General features: G+C 38.8%; 1 protein-coding gene across 3 annotated transcripts; it reads left to right on the top strand.

Annotated features, from left to right (window-relative positions):
* The first annotated feature begins 3,870 nt into the window (after window positions 1–3,870).
* Window positions 3,871–27,321, top strand: PUS7 (pseudouridine synthase 7). 3 transcript variants are annotated; one of them, XM_067316459.1, is made up of 18 exons: window positions 3,871–3,999; window positions 4,899–5,046; window positions 5,851–5,928; window positions 6,585–6,978; window positions 8,782–8,866; window positions 9,011–9,112; window positions 10,002–10,146; window positions 14,566–14,677; window positions 16,010–16,087; window positions 17,919–18,047; window positions 18,300–18,425; window positions 18,737–18,798; window positions 19,834–19,994; window positions 20,868–20,994; window positions 21,106–21,207; window positions 24,419–24,548; window positions 25,500–25,591; window positions 26,352–27,321. In XM_067316459.1, exons 4-18 carry the CDS (start codon window positions 6,614–6,616, stop codon window positions 26,486–26,488), a joined length of 1,953 nt encoding a protein of 650 aa, XP_067172560.1. In that variant the 5' UTR covers window positions 3,871–3,999; window positions 4,899–5,046; window positions 5,851–5,928; window positions 6,585–6,613; the 3' UTR covers window positions 26,489–27,321. The 3 variants fall into 3 exon arrangements, with proteins under 3 accessions (XP_067172560.1, XP_067172547.1, XP_013799927.1); XM_067316446.1 differs by having other exon boundaries at window positions 8,782–8,878; XM_013944473.2 differs by lacking the exons at window positions 3,871–3,999; window positions 4,899–5,046 and adding an exon at window positions 5,072–5,149 and having other exon boundaries at window positions 8,782–8,878.
* The last annotated feature ends 94 nt before the right edge of the window (window positions 27,322–27,415 follow it).

The following is a 27,415-nucleotide window of genomic DNA, read 5'->3' as shown; positions in this document are numbered from 1 at the left end:
ATTCTTGTTTTATCACTAGATAAGATGCTTTTCCCCTTTCTCCCATTACAGACTAATTCACCAAGGGATTTGGAGAGATGAATTTGAAAAATCACACAATCACAGAATGGCTGAGGTTGGAAGGGACCTCTGGAGATCATCTAGTCCAACCCCCCTGCTCAAGCAGGGTCACCTAGAGCACGTTGCACAGCATCGCGTCCAGGCGGGTTTTGAATATCTCCAGAGAAGGAGACTCCACAACCTCTCCGGGCAACCTGTGCCAGTGCTCTGTCACCCTCACAGTGAAGAAGTTTTTTCTCATGTTCAGAGGCAACATCCTGTGTTTCAGTTTGTGCCCATTGCCTCTTGTCCTGGTACCGGGCACATCTGAAAAAGAGTCTGGCCCCATCCTCTTGACACCCTCCTTTCAGACAAAAATAAGCAGCTTTTCATTTTATAAAAAAGAATGGAGGAATTGCAAAAGGTGATGGCCTATTAAACCCTAATATACTTCAATAATTTGTGTTCTCTGAAAACCATTTTTAGCATTCTTTTGGAAATCTGTATGATTCTTTTGGACTGTCTCAGCACATTCAAAGAACCTAACTGAAATTACTTACCTCATGCATTAAGTTTTCTGTCTCCCCAAAACCCAGGATTTCTCATAATACTGTACTTTTAGATTTTGCATGCTAATGAATTATCATCTCCACTTTTCTCTTCATACAAGGCTTCAAAGTAAGCATTAGAAATGCAAACAACCTACCTATGAAAAATACATTAGGCTTTTAATAGTCTTTTTATTTAATTCTCCATGGTGCTGTTAGTGACATAGGTAAAAATCAGACCAGTTAAGTGTAGCTGGTGCAAAGAGGTGTAAAACTACAACTTATCAGCATGATTGTGCCCCTGGGAGGCTTAAAACTGAAGAAGAGTGTGTGCTGTTACTGCTGCTCTCTTTCATTAGTTTTTTTTTCACTGAGTGGGGATGGCTCAACTTTGTGCCTTTGGGCTTTAGAGGAGCATCCTTGGAGGAGGCTTCTTGTTTGTGTTCTCTTCCTAAGCAGATTCATGCTCCCACCAGTCCATATGTGCTATTGTGATTTCCCTTCCTCGGAAGCATGAGTATAGGAAGGCATTATAAACTTGAACTTATTACAAGCTGTATGTATGGTTGATAATAATCTTTTCCAACAAAGCAAACTTCCTTTAGGTTGGATTAAATAAAGTTTCTATGGGAACATACTGATATTCACATTTTAATTAAGATTAAAAAATTAATGTAATTGTACCACCTGCCTGGTATATTAGACCATTTATAATAGTGTATTTCTAATTGTTAAACCTAGAGGACAAATTTAAGCTGAAATTGCAGCTGTATCACTACCTTCCTATTATATTTTACATTATACTTTTGTATGTAAAAGGAGCAATTGACTTACGTAAAAAGAAAGTGGTGATGATTTTGCCAGCTCTTTGCCAGCCTGCACTTAGAAACCATGCTGGGGGTAGATCATAGCAGATCATGACCGATTATACCATTTTTAAGTTCTGATGGTCTCTAATTTCCACCATGGCTCCTCAGTTTTATTTTAGAAACAGAGCTAGAGAGTCTCTCCTTCCTGCCCCTGAACTGCAGGAAGGCCAGCCTCAAGGCTTTTGTCTGCAGACTCTCAAACACAGGTAAATAGTTCTTTTAATATGTTAGAAATTACTTATTAGTATTGAAAAAGGAGCAATAAGCTTTGCTGAATATATTAGAAAACTTGAGAAATGCATAGTAGTGATATTATTAGCTATTTACCTTGTGGTAGCACCTGCAGGTCCTTCAAAATTTTGTGTCTTCACTGTATGAGGCACTTCATAGCACTCCAAATTCTATTCAATCCAAGTTAATGGTAATGGATGGTAGATGAACATAGTCAACAGAGATAAGTAACAGCAGGGTAATTTTCATACCAAGGACAGGTTATGGCATAGAAACTATTTAATTACTTTCAAGGATTTTGTAGATAGAGAGGTACTTAATGTAGGAATTTGGAGGAGTAAAAATAAGTTTTGTTTTTAGGGAACTTCTCCTGTACAAGAGGAAAGAAGCAAGAAGCTATACAAGAAAAAAAGTTGGACTGATTCATGGTAAAAGTCTTGCTGAAGGATTCCCCATTTTCAACCAGATGATATGGTGTCTTCACCTGAGAGAAGGGACTACCTTTCAACGTCTACATCTACAGTTATTGGTCCGATGACAGCAAAATTTGCATGATACATAGTTCTTTTCACATTTTCCCAACCACCAAGACAGCCTGGTAATTGGACAATAGAAGTCCTAGCTCTGGATTCCTCAGCGATGCTACCGTCTTCAGAAGTACTACATTCAGTCTTATCTAGGTAGCTAATAAACCGTGTCCTGTTGACCTATCCTCAGGAGCATAAGCTTCCAGCAGCACATTCAGCCTGTTCCCTGACATCTTTACCGGTTTCTAGTAGGTTATTTAAATCCCAAGTGTGAAAGGTAGTCAGGGAGTAGACTAAAGTTCTGTAATGAACACAGTTTTGATCCTCTAGTACAAATGAACTCGCCAAAACAAAGGTAAATCCATGGATCCATCTCCCTTAAGAACTAAGGATAACCACTAATCTTTGCTAAGTGTGTTTTTCATGTGTGCCACAGAGTAATGCATGTATACATGATTTTTAAAATCTGAACCAAAGCACTCCGTTGTGCAGCTTCTCCTCTTGGAGTAAAGAAAATGAGCACAAGGGATGGGGGAAAAAACCCATATACGCAGCAGTTTTAAGTCTCATCACACACAAGCGTAATGAATAGAATGTAATGACTAGAGAACGAGAAGGGGAAGAAACTGAAGAGAGGCATTAATAGCCTGGCACAGAGGAAGAGGTTGGCTAGGATTAAGATATGCCACAGGGTCTTAAAAGTAAAGGCAAATTGTATGTGTAGAATGCAATGAAAAGATATTCTGCGCAGTACTGCTTAAAATGAAAGGGAATAGGATAGAAGCTGATGTTCTGACAAGGTCAGAAAAGGCTCATATTATGAATCCAGGCTGTGTTTCTATTTAGTTTTAAAATGATAGCACAATTTGCATGAATATGCTGAAGTTTTTGAAACGGTACTCAAACACGCCTGTGTCCTGGGACTAACGTTCAGTTAGCACGATCTGCTGCAAATGCTAGGAGTGCTCAGGAAGGCCACTCTCAGTAACCACCACAACTCACTGCCTTCGCTATAGCTGTACCAGAGAAATTAATTTTTTTCCATACTGTTGCTGTTCTTTTGGGGAATTTATACTAAATTCTTCTCTGCTTCCCCTGGATTCTCCAAACTACTATTTTTCACTGGTTTTGATTATGGCAAAGGAAACTCTGGTAGGCCAGGGCAGTTAAGGAAAGGTGCGCCAGAGCAGCCCTTTGGTCGGCATCACCTCCTTCCTCCTCTACCCGTTTGACCACCACCGCCTCCCTGAGCCAGGCTTTAACCCTTTGGAGGAAGCCGGGGCCGTCCCAGCTTGGAAAAAACGTTGAGCTGAACGACGCTGAAGCTGCTGGAAGCCTGCTGGCGACGCCTGGTGCGGGCACATGCCCCCCCTTCGCGTTAACCCTTGAGGCATCTCCCGCAGGGCCGCGGGGAGGCGGCTCACCCCCCCTCCCGCCCTTCGCTCCCCCGGGCCTCGCGGCGCTCCGGCCGCCACCAGCAATTATCTGCGGGGAAAAGCGGAGGGTCCGCGGGGCCGCTACCGCCGCCTGCACGGCCGCGGCCGGGCAGGAGAGCCGCGGCGGGGCCGGGCGCTGCGGCGGGGCCGGGCGCTGCGGCGGGGCCGGGCCGGGCCCCGGGGGCGGCCTCCCGCCTGCGCCCGCCCCCGCCCCCGCCGCACACGCGGCGCGGAGCCGAGCCGAGCCGAGCTGGGGCGGGACGGGCCCGCGCCGTTCGCTCCCGCGGCCGGCACCTCCCTCCCTCCGCTTCCCGCCTGCCCCGGCGCCCTCGCCAGCGGCGGCGTGCGGGTAAGTGGCGGCCCCCGCGCGGCTTCCGCAGCGGCGGGCGCGGCTGCGCAGGGGCCGGGGCCGCGCTGGGCTCCTCGGCGGTGCCGCGGGCTCGGCCGGGAGCGCGCCGCCCCCCCCCCTTCTCCGCGCGCGTTCTGCTCCCTCGCAGCTCGCCGTTGCGGCGGCCGGGGGGGCCGCGGCGGGGGGGGGGGGGGAGAGGGGGCGCGGCGCGGTGCATGCCGGGCCGGTAACGGCCCCCCGTGGCCTCCGCGCGCGCCATGGCGGCGGCGCGGGCGCGCTCCCTGCCGCCTCCTCCTCCTCCCTCAAGCTGCGGCCGCACGCTGCCGCCGCATCGGGCGCCTTTTAGTCCCATTCTGATGGAAAAGCGGCAGCGTCGGCGTGCTCGCGCTCTTCGCGCGCCTCTCCTGAGCGCCTCTGGGGCTCCCGCGCGGCGGGCGGTGCCGGCTGAGGGCTTCCGCGGGCGCGCGTTGAGCCCCTGGTTCGTAGCGGCGTGCGGTCTCCGTGTGGGGGAGCCGCTGCGGCGGCGCTGCTTGCGAAGGTTGGGGCTTTTATGGAAACGCCCGTTTGCTAAGGAAAGCGTCGGGCTGGTTGGGCAGCCAGGTGCCACAGCAGTCAGGTGGCCCTGGTGGCCCGCACAGCGAGACTGCACGCGTGCGTGCCCGGTCACCGCAGCGTGCTCCTGCACTGATCATCCTGCCAGCGCTTTCCCTGACCATGGCACCAGAATAGTACTTCACTATGTGAGAGTTATTTCTTTGCCATGTGAATAGGCCGTATCTGCTAGCTCTAAAGTATTTGTGGCCAGCGTTGAACTCTGTTAACAGTTTGTATCATTTAGTACCTAGGTACTACAGTTTATTTTGCAAACACAAGACGTGTCTCGTTCCCTCCTTTGGCAGGCTGCTCAGGGGGTCTCGGCGTGCTGAGTTCGGCTTTGTTCGTCATGCAGCGGGATTCACAAACCATCCAGAAGCCTTTTCCGCACGAGTGTTTTATAGCTAGGGCTCTGTGAGTCTGGGCAGACGCGAGAAGAATCTGGAGATGCTGGTGAATCACTTCTCTTGGCTGTGATTTATTTTTTCTTCCAAAAATGCTTTTATGCACTTTCTCAGTTTGAGAGCAAACTGAAGTTGGTGCTTTCTAGTGAAAGGTACTACTGAGGTTTGCTGATCCGCTTTCTTCTGCGTGTGTCTCGTCGCTCCTCTCTTCAAGCATCATACATGCATTTTATAAGTCTCTTCTTATTTCCCTTTTGTCAGTACTTTATTCTAGCTTCCATTTTCAGTTCTTCATTTGAGCAAAATATTTTACATGTTCCTAAAACTGTTTTTCCTGTCTATTTACCGTAAGTTTATGTGACCTGTACAACTGAATGTCCAGATATGATTGTCAAGTCAGTAATGAGTCTTCCTTTAAAAACATATCTTTTAAAATTAAATAGAATGATATCTAGCAGTTGGGAGAAATAATGTAGGATGATGTATGTAGCTCTAAAATATTGCTCTGTGCTAGAATTAATTCCTTACTTAACAGCTGAATTTCATGTTTAATAATTTGCATGTAGGTGTCATAAGAGGTCTCTTTTAAGTGTTATAAACCATTTATGTAAGCCATAAATTCAGGGTCTTCTTGATACTTGCACAGGGCAAATCCTACGGAAGTGTTACACGTACCTGAGCATTGTGTAATGCTCACTGTGAAATTTCAGCAGAGTCATTGGAGCAGTTGGGATCTGTCCAGGTGCCTAAAATTCTTTGGGGATATCCTGTAACTCTTAACGCATCATTGAAAGACAGGAGCATCCTTGCAATCTTTGGGTTTTTTTGCCTGAAACTTTCCTCTGTTTTTCAGATCTTAAGGTTCTAGTTCTGCTGACCCAAGGGTGGCTGCTAAGGTTACCAGTGAGGAGTCAGAGCTCTGTCCACCAGTGTGAGTAGTCACATTTCTCTCTGAGATCATTTCACTTGCTTGTTTTTTTGTTTGTCTCACCTCATTCAGAGATTTTGTTATCTCATCCCTATTTATCTTTTGGTCTGAATTGCTGCCCTCCTGAGTTTTGCGAGGGATTATGTCTGTTAGAAGAGATGAACATGGAAAGGAAGAGATGAAATTTCAGGTTTAGGGGAATGCATCAAGTCATCCTCTCTCAATCCTTGCAAGATGAAGTCTTGGTAGAACAAGGAATAATTGAGAGTAATCATGTTTAACAGAAAGATTTCTAGGTGCTAAATTTATATAGACAGCATAGTCTGTGTGGAAAGGGGTTGGATGCAGCTGTGATACAGTTGGCAGGAGTGACAGTGGTGGTAAATGGACTGTTTAGTATTGAATCTTTTTCTTTTATAGCCTAACTTGCATGCTGCCTCAGGTGGGTATTAAATCCCCTTAACATCTCTCTTCTCTCTTCCCAAGTACATAATGTTTCTAGCTGTACAAATTCATTAATTGTTGTTTAACTTAAAAACATGGAAAGTTATATGGTCTTCCTGAACTATTGCAGGGCACACAGTCCTGGGAGTGACGAGAATATGTATTTGTTTTGCTCTTAAGCAGACAGGAAATAAGCCATTCTTCTTGCTCCTCAGGGCTTTCTATCCTACACTGTGCCTTAAACATGGAAACTGTAGAAATGACTAGTGTGTCCTTGAAACGTCCTCATTCTGAGGATGGTGTGGCTAATGCAGATGAAATTAAAAGACAGAAGATCTCAGAGAAGCCTAAGACAGGGAACAACTCTGGGCAGAGCGTTGAGACTGTAACAGAGCAACCTGAAAAATCTCTGCTTGAGGACACGAAAAATGAAATAATCCCCAATGAGGAAGGTGAGGAGCAGGAAGATGAGGAACTAGAGGACAGTGATGAAGATGGAGATCCAGAGAGCTTTGCAGACATGATGAAGCATGGACTGACAGAAAGCGATGTTGGCATAACTAAATTTGTTAGCTGTCATAAAGGGTTTTCTGGAATCTTAAAAGAGAGGTAACTCTTTGTCTTGTTATGTATGTTAATTCCTTGTCTTAGCAGCTGTTCTCCATTTTCCTTTTCTCATAGGATGCAATTGGACTGTGTGTGGCCATTAGGGAGGTTCATCGCTTTCTTTTCCTCATGCTGAGACTGAAAGAAAAGTTTTATTTGGGATATTCTAGATTGTTTTTCTGTTTTTTTTTTCTTTCCTGTCGAATGGAACTCTGAAGAAGGAAGCTCTGTATGTTTGGAAATACATGATTATACTAACCTTTGCTATTGACCTTGCTGTTCGCAGCGGTATACAGCATAAAATCTTTTTACACTATGCCTACCTTTTACACAATTCTTCAGTGCTGATACAAGATGCACTGGATAACAGTGTTGAAGACATCATTCTCCATTTCTTCCTTGCTTTTTTGTGCTGAAGTGGCTGAGTGCATATATCGGCAGATGGTCCTTCTGACTTTAAATAATACTCTGAGTTATACTATCATTTACAAAACACAAAAGCAAGGAGGTTTATAGCTTAGGGTGTGGAATCCTACATCATATACTTAGTAAAGCTGCTTGGTTGTTAGTATTTTTATTTCATGAAACTTGTCTTTTTTTTTTTTTAGTAACTAGCATCTTTCTGTAAAACTCTCAGAATGCAAATGCAAAACCCTCTAAAGTGAGCATCCATTATTGCCGTAACTTAGCAAAGCAGTTAAGCATGCTTTGTTTTAGACACCAAAAAGTCCTTATTTTTATATACTGGTTTCATATATAGGTCATCTTACATATGGACTATCTTATGTGCATTTTATTATTTATATATTTAAACTTTATGTACGACATAAAAGAGCTAGCATAATCCTCCACTGGTGAACCCAGTCTGTGTTGAACTGCCTTCTCTGAGATTTGCCCATCTCAAACAGAGGTGGCCAGATGTAGCTGTGTGGTAGAGATGTTTGCAGACTCATCGTTTTTCTTTGATCCTAGTTTGTAGCACCTATAACTAATTTAATCCTGATATTTGTATGGTGATCGTCACTAACATGTCTAGACAGCTACAGATAATAAGGCAGAGGACATGTAACACTCCTAAGGAAGGAATTCTACCAATATGATGTACAGCTGCACAGAGGTATGGTAAATGTAGGCTTGGAGGAGATACGATAGAAACGTTCCCATGGTGAAGTTGTATTCATCTCTCAACTTTTCATAAGCCAAGGGTTTGGGGGTTTTGTTTTTATCTTTACAAGCAGTTGCTATGTAAGAAAGAGTCAGGATGTTTTTACTATTGGACATAGTGACTTGGTCTAAAATATGACAGTCAAATTCTGTTTTGCTGTCCTAGAGTGTACAGAATAACTCTTTATTTGAAAGGCGTTCTTTATAATTGAACATATATAACAGAGTTGAATTTTGTCCTGCTTTTCTTAGAGTAGCTAACATACACTTTATTCTGCAGAACAACACAGTTAATGCATTTGTTCATGTTGTAACAACACAGTAGAGCCTTAATTGTCAGTAATGACTAGGACTGAGGATATGAATTACTGATCTCTGTAAGTTAGTAAAGAAATGACTCAGAATAATTACAGCAGTTGTTTGGTTATTCACATAGAAGTCTACTTTGTTTAGATACAGTAGACTTTCTACTATGTTTTCTTGGTATGTTTTTTGAGGGGCAGGAATAGCTAAAGCTTTCTAATGGCTGAAGTTTCTTTTATGCACCCCTGAATAAATTCTGGTAACAAATAGCTTCTTGGAAAGGGAATTCTTTCTTTTTTTTTTTTAACTGCAATCTTAATGCATGTTTCTTTTTATCAGATACTCAGACTTCGTTGTTCATGAAATAGCAAAAGATGGGCGTGTGAGCCATTTAAATGACTTTTCTGTTCCAGTGGATGATGAGGTAAATTCTGAGGTAAAGATTTGGTAATGACTATACTCTTCAAAAAAAAAAAAAACAAAAAAAAAACTTAAGAGAGTGGTGCAAATTGTTCTATATGAGTTACTGTGTGTGTTTTTTTTTTTTTTTTTTTTTAAATATGCTTAGGACCCATCAGAAGAAACATTTACAGTTTTGTCAGATGAAGATAAGAAGCGTTTAGAGGAGCTCCAGCTTTTTAAGAATAAGGAAACTAGTGTCGCCATAGAGGTAAAATTAATAAACAGCATGAAATTTTGGGGGAAAGGAGGGTAGGAATGAGTGAGTGACTGGAAGGTACCTGCTTTCTAGTGCATGTAAGGTGTAAGAACAGTTTGAACTTCGTATAACAGTAGGTAATACAGAAATGTTGCCAGTTTAGGGTTCAATTCTGTGAAGGTAAACTCAAATTCATACACATGAGTAGTCATTTTGATTTCAGTGGAATTATACACATGAACTCAAATGCATGTCTTAATTTTTGTGTTAAAGTTTTGGCTTTTTGTCTAGGAGTATTTTATAGGGTCATTGTTTAAGAAGGATTACATAAACATCCATCCTGATGGAAAAACTATTTCCAAGGTCAGTGTGTAGTGATTTAATAGAAAAGAGGATAAATATGGTCTTCCGTAACAAGAAAAATAAAAAGGTAGAAATGAAAAAAAAAAAAAACCTTGATATTTTTAAACATCCAAATATTCCATACTTGAAGAACTGTTGAGCTAAATTTGGAACAGAGAAATGAGTAGAATTTTAAGTTTGACAATTTCAGATAAGCATTCATATATTAAAGAATCTTAGGGTCTTTTTTCTTTAACGCATATCGAAAAACTTAGTTTTTCCAGAATTGCTCCAGAAAGGTGAAATTTTGTTAAGCACAAAAGAAGTAAATAACTCTTGTGAGTTTTTGTTTGGTAATATTGAGACTGGGGCTTGTAGCAGAGTTAGCTGTTTATTTTTCAAACTAATTTTAATGAGTAGGCCAGACTGTTTAGTGTGATTCAGGATGTTAGTGTGATTCAGTAGGTTTTCTTTAAGTATACAAAACTTTAGCTCTGACAGAATCCTTCTCTGTTTGTATTACTTTATTTGGTTTTTGCATGCATGTATTTTAACACAGGTAATTGAAGACAGCAAAGAAAAAAGAACAATTATCCACCAGGCTATAAAGTCCTTGTTTCCTGGCTTGGAGACTAAAACAGAAGATCGAGATGGAAAAAAATACATTACTGCTTATCATGCTGCTGGGAAAAAAGCACTGGCAAGTGAGTTTCAGTATCACAGTAGTTGGGTAAAGTAAATGCTGAATTTAAACTAAAAATTAAAAATCATTAGAAAGCAGGGTAAGCAGAGCATACATCCTAACTTAGTCCAACGCTGTTGTTTTTTTTTTTCTCCTTGCACTGAGGCGGTGCATCTAAATAGCTAGGAACACAAGGGATATTTCCTACTGTAGTTGGCTGAAATACAATTTTAGATTTGTACTCGCTTTTTCTTTCAGATCATTAATCAAATAGAATTATGTTAGAAGTGGGAGGATTCTTTACTATTACAATGGGAATAGGTGAAATAGGGGCTTTATTTTATGTATTGCTTTAATTTAGCTTTTCTGAACTTAACCTGGATCCATAAGTATTTGCGCATTATGGAAGTAAGGGGTTGTAGATGAAACTTAATTGGCGAAATCCTGACTTTCTTGAAAATCCATGACAAAATTCTCAGTGACTTGAATAGAGACATGAGCTGCTTGTTTTCTCAGAAGTATAGTTTTATATCAGCACAATATATTTACTGTGGTCTTTAAGACAGTTTTGGTTATCAGGTTAGTTCTACTTCCAAAGCTAATTATATTTGCAGAAAATTGTCATTACTCATAAGTTATAGTTACTATTCTGAAAGAATAAAAATAATGAATAATACTGCATTTTGAAAATCTTTTGCCTAAATATTACCAGATTTAGGTTTGATTATTGAGGATAAATTAGTGTGTTCTAGATCTATTATGCTATTATTGTTTATTTGCTTCTGTAAGTCCAGAGGATTGTCTAAATGCAGAATTTTGCACATGTAACTGAAAGTATTAGTGTTTGGTTTTGTTTTGTTTTGTTTAAACTGATTTCATTTCAACCTGCAGATGACATAACATGTAAATCTATTCCTTTCATTTTAAAGATGAAGGAGATGGAGAAAGGAAAAGAGAAGGAAATAAGATAATTGAAAAGTTTAAATAAGAACATCTCCACATTCAGTTCAGTTTGTTACTTTCAAGGCTTTTTCTAAGCGAATATGGGAATGTTGTACAAATTGGTGCAAATTATGTGTTGCGTATTCTGTTCAGCTGTGTTTAGGAAACTTGTATGTTTGCATGCTTTATGCATGGAATATGCATACTTAACAAGAACAAAATTCTCCTCAGCCAGTTTCGTTTTGTGTTGGTTTGTAATAATTTTCCCTCCACCTTTCCCTTTTGCTGCTTATATTCTTTAACCATTGTTACAGTCAAGTGGTTCTTATTAAGCTGACTGGTCTTAACTAAGAGATACTGTATAAAAGAATTTTAAGCATTTGGAGTACATTGAAAATAATTTAGTGATATATCGTTAGGATTAAAACATTATCTGGAGCACCTTCTTGTGATGCAGAGGAACATCATCTATTAAAACTTGGATTCTTAAGTTGTGATGCTGCAGACACCTGTTCAAATTGGTTGAGGTGTATGCAATTCAGTGAGTGTGTGTAAATGCTTGTGAATTCAGGGTTTGAGAGTGCAAGTTGTTTTTTTTTTTTAAGTCAGGATTATATTTGTCTTTTGTGTTTGTACAGCCAGTAACACATCTCAGTCCTGAGTGGGTCCCCTAGGCAAGAAACATTTCAGGAGCACATAATATTCAAATATTACCTGAGAGAGCTGTTTACTTTTGCTTTCAGTATAAAAGGTTACCAAAATACTTTTCTAAAAGATAAAATCAGAGCTGTTTTGTGTGTAGTAAGTCCACACCCAAAATACTTTAAATGCTGCCTTAATAAATTGTCAGTAAATTGCTGTTTCATCATTGTCCACAAATGAAGTTTGTTGCATCTCTGATTGAAGCTTTCCATACGTTCACTGTTTGCCTCTGCACGATTCCATTGCATAACTGTCTAAATTGCTGTCATCCACCACCTAACTGTTGGATGCTGTCTACAGCATAAACAATCCCATAACCATATACCTGCATGTTCACCTCTAAAAACCCTTCAACAGTTTAAAAATTAAATGCTGCTGTTTTGTGCTCTTTATGCTATGCATTGGGACAGAGGTCAGAACTGCAACAGGTAAGAGATGTTGACATTTCATACTAAAAAAATGAAATGCCAACTATTGTGACCTCCTAACAGTGCTAAGACTGGCCAAACTAGTAAAAAATAATTCTAAAAAAACCTACACATAAGTAACATTTAAAATTCTCAGAAACAGCCAATAATTGAGCTTGTGCTGCCTCTTCTTTGCCAGTGCAGTATAGACCCTAGTCATTCAGTGCAGAGAAAGCCTGCCAGTAAGAAGTGATATGAAGGACCAGGATTGATGATACTATTTGAAATCTATGGTAAATTTCCCTTTGATTTCATTAAGCCAAGACTTTGCCCTTTAGAACTTATTTTGAACACCACTGTCTGGATTTAGACAACTTTAAAGCAAACATCTCATATTCTGATATTAAAAAAAGCAAGCTTCTAGCCCTCAAATTGCAGCAAAAGGTTTGAAAAAAAAGCTCGAAAAATATGATTCTACTGTCAAATATGTAACATGACTCTAAAAAATAGTAATAAGGAATACAGACTGTCCCTCACATCCATCTACCCAATTGAATAATTTCAGGTGTTGGGCAAGGAATAGTTAAATATTGGGACTGTAGCTGCAGCCTTCCACCCCTGGGGATGGAGGGCAGTGCAGTGGATAGGCTCCTGGCTGTAGTGACCTAACCATGAGGAGGCTGTTGGTATATTGTACATACGAGTGCTTTAGTCTCACTTTGATTAGGGCTCCCTTTTTGAAGGCTGTCTAAATGAGGGCGTGCAAGATGGAATAGTTAAACTTTGAGAAATATTCCAGCTGGAGAAGACTTTCCTTGTGAATCACTGTCCGTTTTTCTCTCTTCTGTTCTAATTAATGAATCCTTCATGAAGGTATCTTGCTCTTCAAACTGAATGCAGTATTTCATTGATCATGCTTAAGGATATGCGTGAAGTAAATTGATTGGTGTCTCAGAAGGGAGGCCAACAGGAGCATGAGGCTTCTTAACAGCTTTTTGATCATAGTGTCCAGTTTAGGTCCTAGAAAACTCCTTAGTATTTTGGGGGGGACTTTGTTTTGAAACCAATGGCGCAAGGCAGGTGTTGCAATAATTAAGCAATTAAAACTATATACATAGGATATTCCATACTGTAGCATGAGAAATTGTTTTGACAGAAGCAGTTGTATGGATGGTACTTTCTCAAAAAAGGCAACAGTTGTCTTTTATCAGAAAGTTTAATGAGGCTTCAACATACTCACTGCCTGCATGGATACATGGGTTTTATTAGACTTACGTGAACAAACTAGCAAAATTTCCAAAGAACTGCCTTCCCGTGTCAGTGTTGATATACCAGAATAGGACTGGCTTATTTTTTTAGCTTTTACTGTTAAGAAAGGAGCTTAAGCCATTCTTGTACAAAAACAGAAGTATCTGCTTCGTGGCTATCAAGAGAAAATGGATTTTTTTATTAAATAGAAAAAGAAACTCAGTTTTGTTCTTATCAAACAAAAAATTGATAAATGAGGCACCTTAAAATTGTTTGCTAGGCTCTTGTAGGATCAATCCCCCTTCCCAGTAATGCAATCAACAGTAAATAATTGTAAAATGAAAGTTTATGTCTGAAAACATTACCAAATGTGCTGACAGTTTTGCTCCCCTCTCCAGCAAACCCCAAATAATTGTACAGTATTGTAAATCTCTTGTTAGTCTACAAGAGCTAAAGTTATCTCTCCCTTCAGCATTCTCTAAACATGGCACAGTTTCGGCTTTGAATTATTTGATAATTTTTTATTGTGGCAGATTTACCTCTTTCAAAGGACTTTTTTTCTAAAATTCACCGTAAGTAATTTTTTGCCAATATACTTTTTTAGGCATTTGTAAAGATATAACCCATGCTTTTACATTACATGCAGGAAAAAAACCTACAGAAATAAATACCACATTAGTAATGTAATGTAAGGAATGTTGTTGTCTTCACACAAACAGGGCTCTGGTGGTCCTTGTCTATTAACTTCAGCAGGCATTAGAAGAAATGAAGAGTGGTTTTATTGCTGAAAGTCAGTGCACTAATAATGTTTTTGAGGAGCTTAATCAGGCAATAAGGCAATTAAATGGCCAGGGAAAATTTTTTAGGTAACTTAATGCAAAGGAAACTGTCATCATTTGTTCAAACTTTCTTAAGTGACAGAATTGATACCTTTACATAGAAAAGTATACAGCCCAGTGGAAGGGCAGAAGGTGCTTCTCAAGTGCTTTGCAGCTGTAGCAGTCAAATTTTTTTTTTTTTAAGCAGATGGAAACTATGAGAAATCACAGTTGCATATCTGTTTTAAATGGAGCTGCAATGGCAACTATATTCATTAAATTAAAAAATGAAACTTTTGTAATTTTAACTTTTTGTTTTTAAAGATCCAAGAAAACACTCTTGGCCAAAATCTAGGGGAAGCTATTGCCACTTTGTACTGTACAAGGAGAACAAGGATACTATGGATGCCATTAATGTGTTATCAAAATTTTTAAGGTAAGACTATTTGGCTAGCATGCAATCCTCTCCTAAATATTTCGTGTTACTGTGAATATTGTGCTTCAAGAGTATGTGAGAGTAATACAAGTGATTACTGTCATCTAATTTTTAGCCGTTGTTAAAAAACCATGATTTAGAATATCAAATTTGAAACTTTAAGTTTTGGGTGGGGGGGAGAATGCAACAAAATAATCCCAAGCAATTTATTTATAAGACCGCACCATATTACTTAAGGAGAAAGAAATTCTACAAATTCAGTTGGCTGATCCAAGCAAACGTCAGGCAGTTCATAGCCTTCATGTGTGTATTATTGAAATTAAAATTTTCCCAAGTGTGTGAAGATATTCAAAGATGATACGAATCTGTGTCAGATACTGTTGTGGTAATATGCTTACCATTTCTTGAGCAGTCACTGTTGATAATCTGAAACTGTAGTTCCATATATTAATTTCTCCATGGCAACACAGTCTTAGTTCTGTCCACCCCATCCAATGCAACAACAGAAAGATTTGTGAAAGTCATGATGTGAACATAATGAATTGCAGAAGAAGAACTATTTTTAAATTGAATCAGTTCAGTGATCTATTCATAGGGAAGCTTCCCTACTCTTTCCTTCCGCTTCCCTTCATCCTTCCCCTCCAAAAATAAATGTTTATGCTTCAGACTCTAACCAGTGTATTGCTAGTATTTGTATTTGAAAATGGGGTGTAGTTTGGTGGAAATGTATATGTAATGGCAATCCTGCTATCCCCGGTACCCCTAGCTGGAACAACCGGAAGCAGTTTCTGTTTAACACAGACTGTAAATTGCAATGTGGAAAGGAACAAATTTTAAATTAACTTCTCTTATTTTCACATAATGTGCATGCATGGTGTTCGGATAGGCATATTATTTGAAATTTAAAGAAGAAATGGACATGATTAAATTTTTTGATAGTGATCACTGCACATTCTTCCACTGAGTGGATGTATATAAAGAAATATGTCAAAGCTCATATTCTGAAAGAACAGCCATTCTGTAAGTGAATCTGTGCATATAACAATATCTGGTAATTAAAAGAGGAAAGTTTCCCTGTGTTTTATATACTTACAGATGAGGTTAGAAAATGTCACATATATTCAGCAGTGTCAAACTCTAGCATAGTTCTGGGCAATAACTTTTTTTTCCTGTTTGAACAAAATAAAACAAAGTTGTTTAATGTATTTTTTTTCATTTATTTTTAACATAAAAGAGAAACTAATAATTCTAGCTAGTTATGCTGAAAATCAGTTGTGTCCAATCTGTGTTGACCTCAATATATATATAATGTTTTTTACTGTTGTTTTTAAGAGTGAAGCCAAACATATTTTCCTACATGGGAACTAAAGATAAAAGGGCTATAACAGTTCAAGAGATTGCTGTTCTTAGGTAAGTGAAAATATACTGGAGTATTTGCACTCCTAGCGTGATAACTTGGCTACCTTGCTAAAAACTCTGAAGACTCTTGTTTTAGAAATACTCTTTACTATGCATACTGTTTAAAAGCAGTATTTGTACCTTTTGTTCTTAACCTAGACTCTGAGGCAGGTTTTCTGCTTTACTGCAGAAAGCAGTATGGCATGTGACACAAACGGCAGATTCAGGTCCTGATCTTGTAAAGCTCTCGAATGTCACGTGCGTTAATGGAGATGCACTGTACTCTTTTATCTGATGATGATTGCTAATATTTTCAGTCAGTCATGTTCTTGAGTTGTAGATGGGGCACATGGGCATAGGTTTGTTTGAAGCAGTGAGCCAAGTTGTGTACACGCTGTCATGCTGCATGACTCATGCAACAGCAGAGAAACAGAATGACGTGATGAAAATTCACCCCCATTTCCTTCCTGACTTTTGTTTCCCCCTTTCTCCGGTTGGAATCCTATTTTCCTTTCTCACTGAACTCTCTCTGAACAGCTCTGAAGAACGCTAAACACTGCCTTTACTCATCTGTGAGTAACCAGGAGCAAAAAAAGACTAGAAAAATTTCCTGCCTTAATTTACTTCCATAAGTAGCCTACTAAAATAAAGTAAAATTATTTTGGCATACTCCAAGATAATTATATGATTCCTTGGCACTTCAAATTAGTGCTACATCAATAACTGAGGATAATAGATGCCCTGCAGTCAAGCTTTACAGTATCTGTTTAGCTGGTTAGAATATTCTATCTCCTCTGCTTTTACAACTCTTTGAAAACCACACTTGTCAAGTGGAGGAGTTCTCAGATTTGAGAGTTTTAGAACCAGTAATTTTATCAAATCCTTGTTAAAAGGAGGGCATCCTCCCAGGGGTTTGCATGTGCATATGTTTGTGCATGTAAAAGGAATTACTAATTCATGTCAGAAGCCCTAAATTATCATTCCTGAAAGACAGGTGTGCCAACTGATGATGATCAACCAAACTTGTGATATAGCCATCTCTGTTACTGTTCTGTATGTCTGTAGCATCACATTTAGCGTAGTGTCCAAGAGCTTCAGTGTGTTGTAAGCATTGCCTGGGGGAAAAACTATCTATTCTGGTGTCGGTTCAGTACTGCTGAACTACAGGCTCTTCCATATAGCATAGGGGAAGGAGGGGGTAGAAAAGGGGAAGTTACTGATCATCAGCCCACTCTGAAATGAGTGTGCTGGCCATGCTGATCGACGAACTGGTCGATCTGGTCGATCCTGGTGTAAATTATGGAGAATGGCAAAGAGCAGATCTGCAGTGCAAAGAACAGGATATGTTTCCAAAACTGCCCGCAACAAAAATGAGAACTGCAGGAGTGACAGGTAGATTTCCTACTCCTTCATATGCGTTAAGCTTACACAAAGGCTAATTAGCTATGCATTTAAGACTGTGCTGACTTCAGTTCATTCATGGTGTATTTACTCAAATACAGCAAATAAAGCTGTGGGGAGCCAGTATACCTCAATATTGCGATTCTTTTTTCCTGAGTGTTTATTCTGACATAGATGTGAAAAGATACGATGTGAACCATGTCAAAGTATACGCAGTATGCACTTTGTCTTGTGAATATATAGGTCTTGGGGAAATATCTGTCCTTCCCTTTTAGATACTTAAAATAAATATTTTGAAGATAACAGTAGAAAAATGGGGAAGCTGAACCAGTTACTTATTAAAGCATTTGCTTTTTGTCTTGAAATGCTGACACTTCCATGTTTAGTTAACTATGTGCTTTTCTAGGCATAGATTGATCAGTGTTGGTCTGTTTCTTTTTAGAATCACTGCACAAAGACTTGCTCATTTGAATAAATGCTTGATGAACTTTAAATTAGGAAACTTCAGTTACAAGAACCATCCACTGAAATTAGGAGAACTGCAAGGGAACCACTTCACTGTTGTTCTCAGGTAATGTGTTAGTATGTATTTAGATAGTTCTGTTAGGTTCCCCCCCCCCCCCCCTTAAATCATGGGATATCAGTGCATATAACCTTACAACAAAGAAGAAAAGTAATCTATTAGGAGTTGGAGGGAGTCTATTGAATTTCATAATTGTTATATAACATCGATGTTGAGCTTTAATACTTTGGAGATCATTAAATAGTATGGGCCCTTGAAAATCTGTAGATAACAAAATGATATTTTTAAATACGTTGCTAGAAACATAACAGGAACTGATGACCAGATAGAGCAAGCAATGCAATCTCTCAGGGAAATTGGATTCATTAATTACTATGGAATGCAAAGATTCGGAACTACAGCTGTTCCTACATATCAGATTGGCAGGTATGTGTTGTTTCATCCCATCTTTATTTTCGTGTGGGTTTTTTTTTTTTTTTTTACTATATTAATTTATTGTATCCTTGTATAACTTCTAACTTATTTTTGCAAAAGTTTTTCTATCATATTGCCTGTGCCAGTTTTAATTTTGATTCAAGAAAGAAGTTGTCTTTGAAGTTGCTCCAGCATATACCTTACATAGCATTACTACCACTAATATTACATAAATCCAAACATTAATACTGCTTTCTTTGGGTAAGTTTGCCACATACTTAAATATATTAAGTTCTTAATAAACTTTGCTGTTTGAATTTTAGAGCTATTCTACAGAACAATTGGAATGAAGTAATGGATTTGATATTAAAACCACGACCGGGAGGTAAGGACTAAATATTTCAAGTCTGTCTGTCTGTCTGTCTGTCCCCCCTGCCCCCCCCCAACATTTTTAGATTCTGTGGATTTTTTATTATTATTATTATTATTATTATTACTTGTTTATTTGTTTTAACATTTAAAAGGGCATTTGTGTGGAAAGCTTTGCATATGCTGTACTTCGGTCAGTTTAGTGATGGAAAGGTAGCCTTCAGACTCTCTGCCTTTTCTGTTTCTACTTCCTTGCTGTGCATTTTCTTGAGGTGTGGGTGAAAAGGGATATGAGTACTAACACACCGAGTGTGCTCAGGCTCCGCTTGGAGCCCTGGTACTGTTTTCCCGCACAGCCAGGAGCTCTTCCCAGCATGACTCCTGAGTGAGGAATAGCTCCCTCTGGCTTCTGGGGGAAAGGCAGGGGATCCGTAAGAATGGACTTGATCCCCTGTGCAGTGCTGAGGGCGGTGTGTAATCTGGCCCTACTGGCACTGATTGACAGGCACAAAAGAGTGCTGACAAGACCTTTAAGCATGGAAGAGTAGGTGGTTTTCCAGGCGGAAACTACCAGAGCCAGCAGTCTATTTTGTTTATGCTGGAGATGACAGGAACGCGCAGTAGGGGTGGGGGCAGTCCCACTGCCTGGCTAGTCGCCTCACTGCCACTGCTTCCTCAGCCAGGCAACCCCGCAACCCACCCGTCTCTCTGGGGCTTCACTCTTGCACCTGATTTGTCTCTGTCATGTCAGCATACAATTCAATTTACCAGTGCTTCTAAAAAACCTTAAACTGACCATTAACACTTCCAAAAATTATATATTTTTTTCCTTCTTTTCCCTATAAAATAACACATTACATTTAAATCTAGCAGCACTTAGTAGAATTTATCAAAACCATTTCCTAAGTATACATCAAAATACGGTGGGAGAACTGGTGGCACATGCTAACACTAATTATGATAACTACAACTTTAAATTTTCAGTTATTAACAAAAAGATGAATTTTTTGGGTGTGTAGTTAAAATATTTTATTTCACGTTCTTGTTCTAGCTGAGAAAGGATACTTAGTAAAATGCAGAGAAGAATGGGCAAAGACTAAAGATCCAGCAGCAGCCCTCAAGAAACTGCCTGTAAAAAGGTGTGTGGAAGGACAGCTTCTTCGTGGACTCTCAAAGTATGGAATGAAGAACATAATCTCTGCATTTGGCATAGTGAGTGTGAAAGTGTTGTGGGGTGTTTCCTTAAATAAGCATGCTGTTTTTGTTGTGATGGTCTCATGATGCATTTGAAATAGACTAATAGATGCTTAATGAGGGTGAGGTTACGTGTAAATCTTTACATGTTTCCTGCCTGTTTGCTTGAAGTACTGCTACATAGTAACTTGTGACATCTGTAATTAATGTATGCATAATGAGCTCCCCAAATAATACAACGGTCTTTCTTTTTAAGTTGGAAGCTATACTGTTACACTTAGTAACCATGTCTAATACAGATCAGAAGCTTGTGCAGAAATGCAATATCAAATTTTTTCTCTTGCTTTAAGAGTGTGAATCAAACTCATAGTGTGCTAATGAAACAATTTGGCACTGAGATAATGGGCTCACTATCATTTTCAAGTACTGTAATCAAGACTGGATCTTTGGAGAAAATGCCTCTTCACCAGCAGGTTACTGGACCCTGTGTAGAAACTGAGGAGTAATTTCTAGTTTATGAACAAGATAATTAGGATATCATTCTGCCCTGACACCTGCAAAGTTTACTTAAGATATCGGGAGGTTGAGTGTTATGTACCAGCCATCTGTTAAGCTGTTTAATAAAAAATTAAAGCTTTAGTTTTTTTGGTTTTTTTTAATCTAAGCACAATGTTTGTGTGAATTTCAAATGTATAAAAGTATTATTTCTTCACATACTCTTCCTCCAAATAAAGACCAAAAATGAAGTCTGTGTACCACTAAAGAGAATGCTAATCATGAGGCTGGAGAAGGAAATGTTTCAAATAAATCCTTTTTTGGGGGGTGTGATGGAGAGAAAAAAATAAAAATACTTCTCTCTAATGTTTTTTTTTTTTCCCCCCTTACATCCAGATACCAAGAAATAATCGTTTAATGTATATTCATAGCTACCAGAGTTATGTATGGAACAATATGGTGAGCAAAAGAATAGAAGAATATGGTCTTAAAGCTGTACCAGGAGATCTCATACTTAAAGGAGGTAAAATCAGATGAACAAAAAGCCAGTGATGCTTTATAGTCCAGATTTTGCTAAGGTAATTGTAACAGACACTCATACTGGTAACTCTTTATTTTTCTGTTCTGACTGTAGCCACAGCTGTTCATATTGAAGAAGATGATGTTGATAACTACACTATCCATGATATAGTGATGCCACTGCCTGGATTTGATATTATTTATCCAAAGCATAAAAGTAAGTTTGAATGTTAACTTGCATAGTCACTCTGAAAATGCAAATCTTTCTTAAGATTGCCTAGGTCTAATTTTCCTTTTAAGAACAACTTCTGGCATCCTTTAAAAAAATAATCAATTTCAGAGCTCTGATACTTTGATAATATACTACTGTTAGCTGGGATAACAATAGCCTGCATTGTCACTTGTTTCATTTAGCATAAATCTGTTTCATATTTCTTTATAGCAAATAGCTTTTCCAAAGAAAGAAAATACTAAGGCAAAATGTTTTGCTTCATAAAACAGCACGGGGGTGAGGGGAATAATTGGTGAAATGTTCATAGAAAAGTGTGTGTGTATTTGATTTTAAAGTAGAAAATGAACTAACTTTCTGGGGTTCATAGCCCAAGCAAAAGCTTAAAGGTAGGAAAAAGAACCAGATCTGGTTTAATTAAAGGTTAAGGGATATATATGTGTGTGTGTGTGTGTGTATATGTATATGCATATATTTTTTTATGTTTATCTTTCACCTTTGCATATAAAATGTATTAGATCTAAATTGCTTTTGTTAGAGTAGGTTGAGTTATCTATAATTATTTGCATGGAGCGCAATGTTGTTATTAAGGCACAGAGTTGTAGAATCATTGGGTTGGAAAGGATCTCGGGATCCTTGGTCAAAGCAAGATCAACTCCATATTTGGGCCAGCTTGCTCAGGTTTTGTTGTGTCAGGTCTGAAACTTCCAAGGACAGATGTTCTCTAAGGTCTCCCCTAAGCCTTCTCTTCTCTGGGTTAAAGAAGCCTAATTCTCTCAGTCTCTCCTCACAGAGCATGTGCTAAAGCCCGCCGGCCATTGTGGTAGCCCTTCAGTGAATTCATTCAAGTTTATCAGTATCTTCTTTGTACCAGGGTGTCCAAAACTGGACACGGGATTCCAAATGCAGTCTAATGAGTGCATAATAAAGGGCAATAAACACTTTTCTCCATGCAGCTACTGGGTGCACTCCTGTTGACATATCCCAGTATGCTGTTGGCCTTCATTGATGCCAGGGCACTCTTTTAATTAATACTTAGCTTCCTTTCTATTGGGACTCAAGAAATTTTCAGCAGAGTTGCTTCACAGCCACTCAGTCCCCATCCTGTACCACTGCAGGGGGTTAGTCTGTCCCAGATGCAGGAATTTGCATTTGTACTTGCAGAATTTCAGGAGGTTCCTGTTGGCCCATTCCTCTAGCCTGTCTAGGTCCCTCTGAATGGCAGTCCTGCACTTGAGTGTATCAACTGCACCCTCAGCTTGATGTTGTCCACAAACTTGGTGGGATGAATCCCAGCTCCTCCTCCAGGTACGCTGGTAAAGGTAGTTAACATGTTCCAGGATAGACTCTTGAGGAACTTCACTTGTAAGCAGCTTCTGGGTGGATTACAAACCAGTAGCCACTACCCTTTGAGACCATGATCCAACCAGTTCTTCACCCATCAAGTAGTCCACCCATCCAGACTGTAAGGCTCTAGCCTTGGATACAAGGATACTGTGGGAACATGTCAAAAAACTTGCTAAATAAAGGCAAGGCAGACAACATCCACTGCTCTCCCTTTGTTCACAGAGCTAATATTTTTATCATAGAAGGCAGAGAGGTTGATTTACCATTAGTAAATCCCTGCTGGATGTTCTCAATCACGACCTTCTCCTTCATGTGCTCAGAAAAGTGTTTCAAGAGGAGTTGCTCCATGATTTTCCCAGGGATCAAAGTAAGTCTGACTGGTCTGTAGTTCCCTAGGTCATCCTTTCTGCTCTTTTCGAAGATGGATGCAACATTAGTCTTTTACTAGTCAACAGAGACCTCCCCTGATCTCCATGACATTTCAATGATAGAGAATGGCATTACGACGACACGAGCCAGCTTTCAGCCTATGCGTCTTCTCTGGTCCCATGGAGCTGTATGGGTCAAGATTTCTCAAAAGATGCCTGACTTCATCCTCTTCCACTACTGGTAGTTTCTCTCCTTTTTGAACCTTGTCTCCAGGCACAGAGGCCCAGGAGACCTTGTTAGTCAAGACTGAGGCAAAGGATTTAGGAGCCCACATTTTCCTTGTATTCTTTTACTGCTGATGTGGCAATTAAGCTCTTCTTAATTGCTCTTGATGTCTGGTGCCAGTTTCAACTCTAGCTGAGCTTTGGCTTTCCTAACACCATCCCTATGTGTCGGGACGTTTGTACTTTCTTTGTAGCCTGTCCAACCTTTCACCTCCTGTATATATCCTTTTTACATTTGAGGGTAGTCAAGTTTTGCCAAGCCAGTCTCCTGATACATTCCCTTGTTTTCCTGAATATTGGGTTGAACTGTTCTTGTGCTTGGAAGAGGTTGTCCTTACAGACCAGTCAGCTTTCTTGAGGTTCTTTGCCTGTCAGAGCTAAGTCCCACAGAATCCTATTTACCACCCACTGTTGAAATATTTGGAAAGTAACAATCTGTTTGAGATGATGTGTGACACTGAACCACATGTAATTCAAAGATTGAAAAGAAAAGCTGAAATTTTTAATATCAGTATATTTGTAATGTGATCTGCCCTTAGTAAGCTTAAGTTATTCCTCTTGAAACTTCCCAATTGGACAGAAGTAATACTGGAAATTGCACTGCAGAATAGACACATCAAACTGCATATTAGTTGCAGTATATCCTTGTATTTCCATTGCCAACCTCCTCCCCATCATGTGTACATACGCGTACTCTTACTTAAGGATACAAGACCAATGACTCATTCTGTTGGCTGTTTCAGTTAGAAGTACTCAGTGTTCCCTATCAGCTAACTTCTTCAGAGGGCTTTTTTTTTTTTTTTTTTTTTTTAACTCATTTTGGTCTTTGCTGCTTTTTCAAAAATAGGAATGGGTACTCTAGTCCCTCTTTTTTTTCACTCCCCCCCATATACCTGAGATTGAGTCTTGCGTCAATAAGTGAAGTGTCAATAAAATATTTTATGTAAGTTTTGTTTTCAGCTTATATTTTGATTGTCAAGCAAGAGATTCTGGGTTCCTTGACTCTACTAATCAGGTTGTATAAGAAAACATTGTAAGTAATATGATTTGCGACAAATAATTTTAAACTTCTGTCTAACATTTATCCCACATATGCTGAAGATCACTGGAAAACAAGGGAAGGAATGGTATGTAAAAACTACCTCTATTGAAACTGGCCATACTAAACACTCTCTGCTTAATGTTTTCCCTTCTTGCAGTTGGTGAGGCCTACAAGGAAATGCTAGTAGCTGACAATCTTGATATCAACAACATGAGGCATAAGATTAGAGATTACTCACTCTCAGGAGCATACAGAAAGATCATCATTCGACCTCAGAATGTCAACTGGTGAGTAGGAGGATAAAGGAAATTACACTTGAATTGACAGTGTAGAGTATATGTAGGATGACTAAGAAAGTGCCATTAGATCATGGTGGGTACATGTAGACCAAAATGTAAGTAAGAAGGAATCTTTATTCATTTTCCTCACATTTTTACACAGTTGAACTTGAGCCTTATTTCATCACTGAGCCTCTGGTTCTATGAGATGTGTTAGTGTCAAGATGTCTATCTAGTTGTTAATATCCCTTGCAATAAGGCTTGCCTAAACACTTCATAGATAATTAATTATTCATGTTGAAACTACAATAGATAATACAAACCAGGTGTTTTGGCAATCTTACTGTGAGAAAAGTTGGTCTCCAATTGCCTGCATGTTGATCATTTGTATTATTTAAATGTACTAAATCATTATTATGAGGGATACAACCTAGTTGTCATATGGCAACTGAATAAATATCTTTTAAACAGGTTATTGTACAAATGTGCAGAATGACCTGATTACTGTGTTACACAGAAAAGGATATGGAGGATTTTGGATGGAGACAAAAATTCAAATACTTGCATTTTATTTTAGTTACTGCTGATTTTTAGAGCTTATCTGCTTTCTCACTTACTATTCAGCCTAGCTTTATTTTTTTTTTCCTTAAGCATCCTTTTTAGGGTTGATGCCATTCTTTCTATAACTTCATAAACTACACTTGTATAGCTGGAAATCCTGATATCCCATGGGGGAGGGGGGGGAAGCTGACTTATGTAAAGAAATTTCTCACTAGTTTATTATTTTGTGATGATCTTCATTAAACAGACTCAAGCTTTCTATTTAAAGCTTTATCAGTTATTGCACCATAAATAACACCTTCCCAAGTTTGTACTGGTGAATCATTTCATCTCAGGGATATTTTTGTAGCTACCAAATTTTAATAATAATAATAAAAAAGTCTTATGTATATTATAAAGGGAGGTCGTTGCATATGATGATCCTAGAATCCCACTATTTAATACGGATTTGGATAAGCTGGAAGGAAAACCACTACCAGTTCTTCCTACAGGTAAGTTAACATTTCTGCTGATGTTTGCAAAATAGATGTTTGATCTTACTGTTGTTTCAAACCGCAACATATTGAAAGCTCTTTTAAAGAGCTTACTGTTAGGTAATGATAGAGAAGAGGAGGTACCCAAAGTTAGGTACCTGATTAAGGACCCTTATTTCTCAAAAAAGTACAAGCAAGCTCTTCCAGCAGTCTGTATTGACTGTTGGATTTTCTTACAGATCTCTGTAAAATGAAGTAAATGTCTAACCATAAACGTCTATGAAATGTATAAAGAAAAGGTGGAATTAAGCCACAAATTGGCTATATGCTTGAGCACATATTATTTGTGCTAAACATAAGAGACTATTCAAATACTTAAGTCAACTGAAATTTTTTAAAATAACTTTGGTCCCAAGGTCTTTTGATTCTGCTTTCCAGAAAATAAAAGGTTAAAGGGGACTCGGAATTGTTTTGAAAGAACAGGGTTTTTTTTCTTTTTTAAAAGAAGACAAAAATACCCTACTCTGACAAAATTGATCAACTATATAATTTTTGATAAATATTTATCTTACATAGTCACTTCCTGCTGAGAGAAGATATTAAATGGAAGTTATTTTATGAAATTTCACTTTATGCTACACTGTGTACAGTATGGATTGTAAATTGAATTTTTTTTTTAAGTTTTGATGTCCACTTTTGATGGTATCCAGGATAAGCATTTTTTATGGTCTTAACAGTCTGTTCTTGTCTGTATTTCCTCCTATCTCTGATATGACAGACGGTAAATTCCGGGCACTAAAGATGGAGTTCTCCCTTCCCCCATCCACTTATGCTACTATGGCAATTCGAGAAGTGCTAAAAATGGACACAAGTATAAAAAATCAGACACAGCTGAATACTACCTGGTTACGCTGAATGAACTGTAAAATGAGTTAGATTTTATCATGTATAAAGTGTTTTACTACTTACATGTTCTGGACAAATCTTTAAAGATTGGTAGCAAGAGATTTGTATTTTTTAAAGTTTTTATTAGTGCAAGAAATTAACATAAATCATTTGCAAGGTAGTGGTTGTAATATAATGTAGATCTTAGTGATTGATGCTTTTTAATGAAAGAATAAATTGCTTGAGGTGTAACATGGCTGCGTCTTTAAGAAGTGGGCTCACAATAGTTTCAGACCTGGAGGAACCTTTAGTTCACTTGTCTGGAAGTGCAGCGAGCATTGAATGTTTTCATGAGTTTAGCACAACTTAAACTCTCTCCAAACATATTTAATTACAGATTAGGAAAACCAATTCCAATGAAACTAAGATATTGATGAATATTTGTATCAAAAAAGGAAGTTTATGAAGCCCTAGGATGCCGGTAGCATTTGCGCTGATGTGGTAGAGGATTCTGTTAGCAAGCCATTTTATGTGGGGTAATGGTGTACAGCTGTTTTACTTACCTGTAGTCTTTTACTAAGAAAATATTTGTGCGTATTTTCCTGTTTTACTAATACCTGTACTAAAGAACAGGTAATGAAAATAAATTAATCAAAAAGTCTAGGTGAATGTCATAACTATTTCCTCTACGCATCTTGGTTTGTCCATTGCTGGCAGTGGATGAGCCAGATGCCTAGTAGGGGGGGAAAAAAAACATTATAAAGCCATTCTAAAATGACAGTTACTGCCTTTGCAATCTGTTTCTATACCAAATAAGAAAACTTGTGTTGCTTGTGTTAATAAACTCATGGAAATACAAAACAGTCTCTGCTGTTGTACCTTTTTATTGTTCAAATGCAACTTAAATCCTTAAAACATGCCTGATGATAAATGCTCTGAAGAAGATGGAGGGGAGGT

This window comes from Apteryx mantelli, chromosome 1 (assembly GCF_036417845.1).
Source record: "Apteryx mantelli isolate bAptMan1 chromosome 1, bAptMan1.hap1, whole genome shotgun sequence".
NCBI lineage: Eukaryota > Metazoa > Chordata > Aves > Apterygiformes > Apterygidae > Apteryx > Apteryx mantelli.
The sequence above is the reverse complement of the archived record's forward strand: the minus strand, read 5'-3'. Positions and strand labels throughout refer to the sequence as shown.

What these genes read in the sequence shown, in the direction of transcription:
- PUS7 (XM_067316446.1), top strand. Translation starts at nt 6,614, where the DNA reads ATGGAAACTGTAGAAATGACTAGTGTGTCCTTGAAACGTCCTCATTCT. An exon ending in ATGATGAGGTAAATTCTGAG is followed by an intron (nt 8,879 to 9,010) that starts GTAAAGATTTGG and finishes AAATATGCTTAG; the next exon opens with GACCCATCAGAAGAAACATT. An exon ending in AGATCTCATACTTAAAGGAG is followed by an intron (nt 20,995 to 21,105) that starts GTAAAATCAGAT and finishes TTCTGACTGTAG; the next exon opens with CCACAGCTGTTCATATTGAA.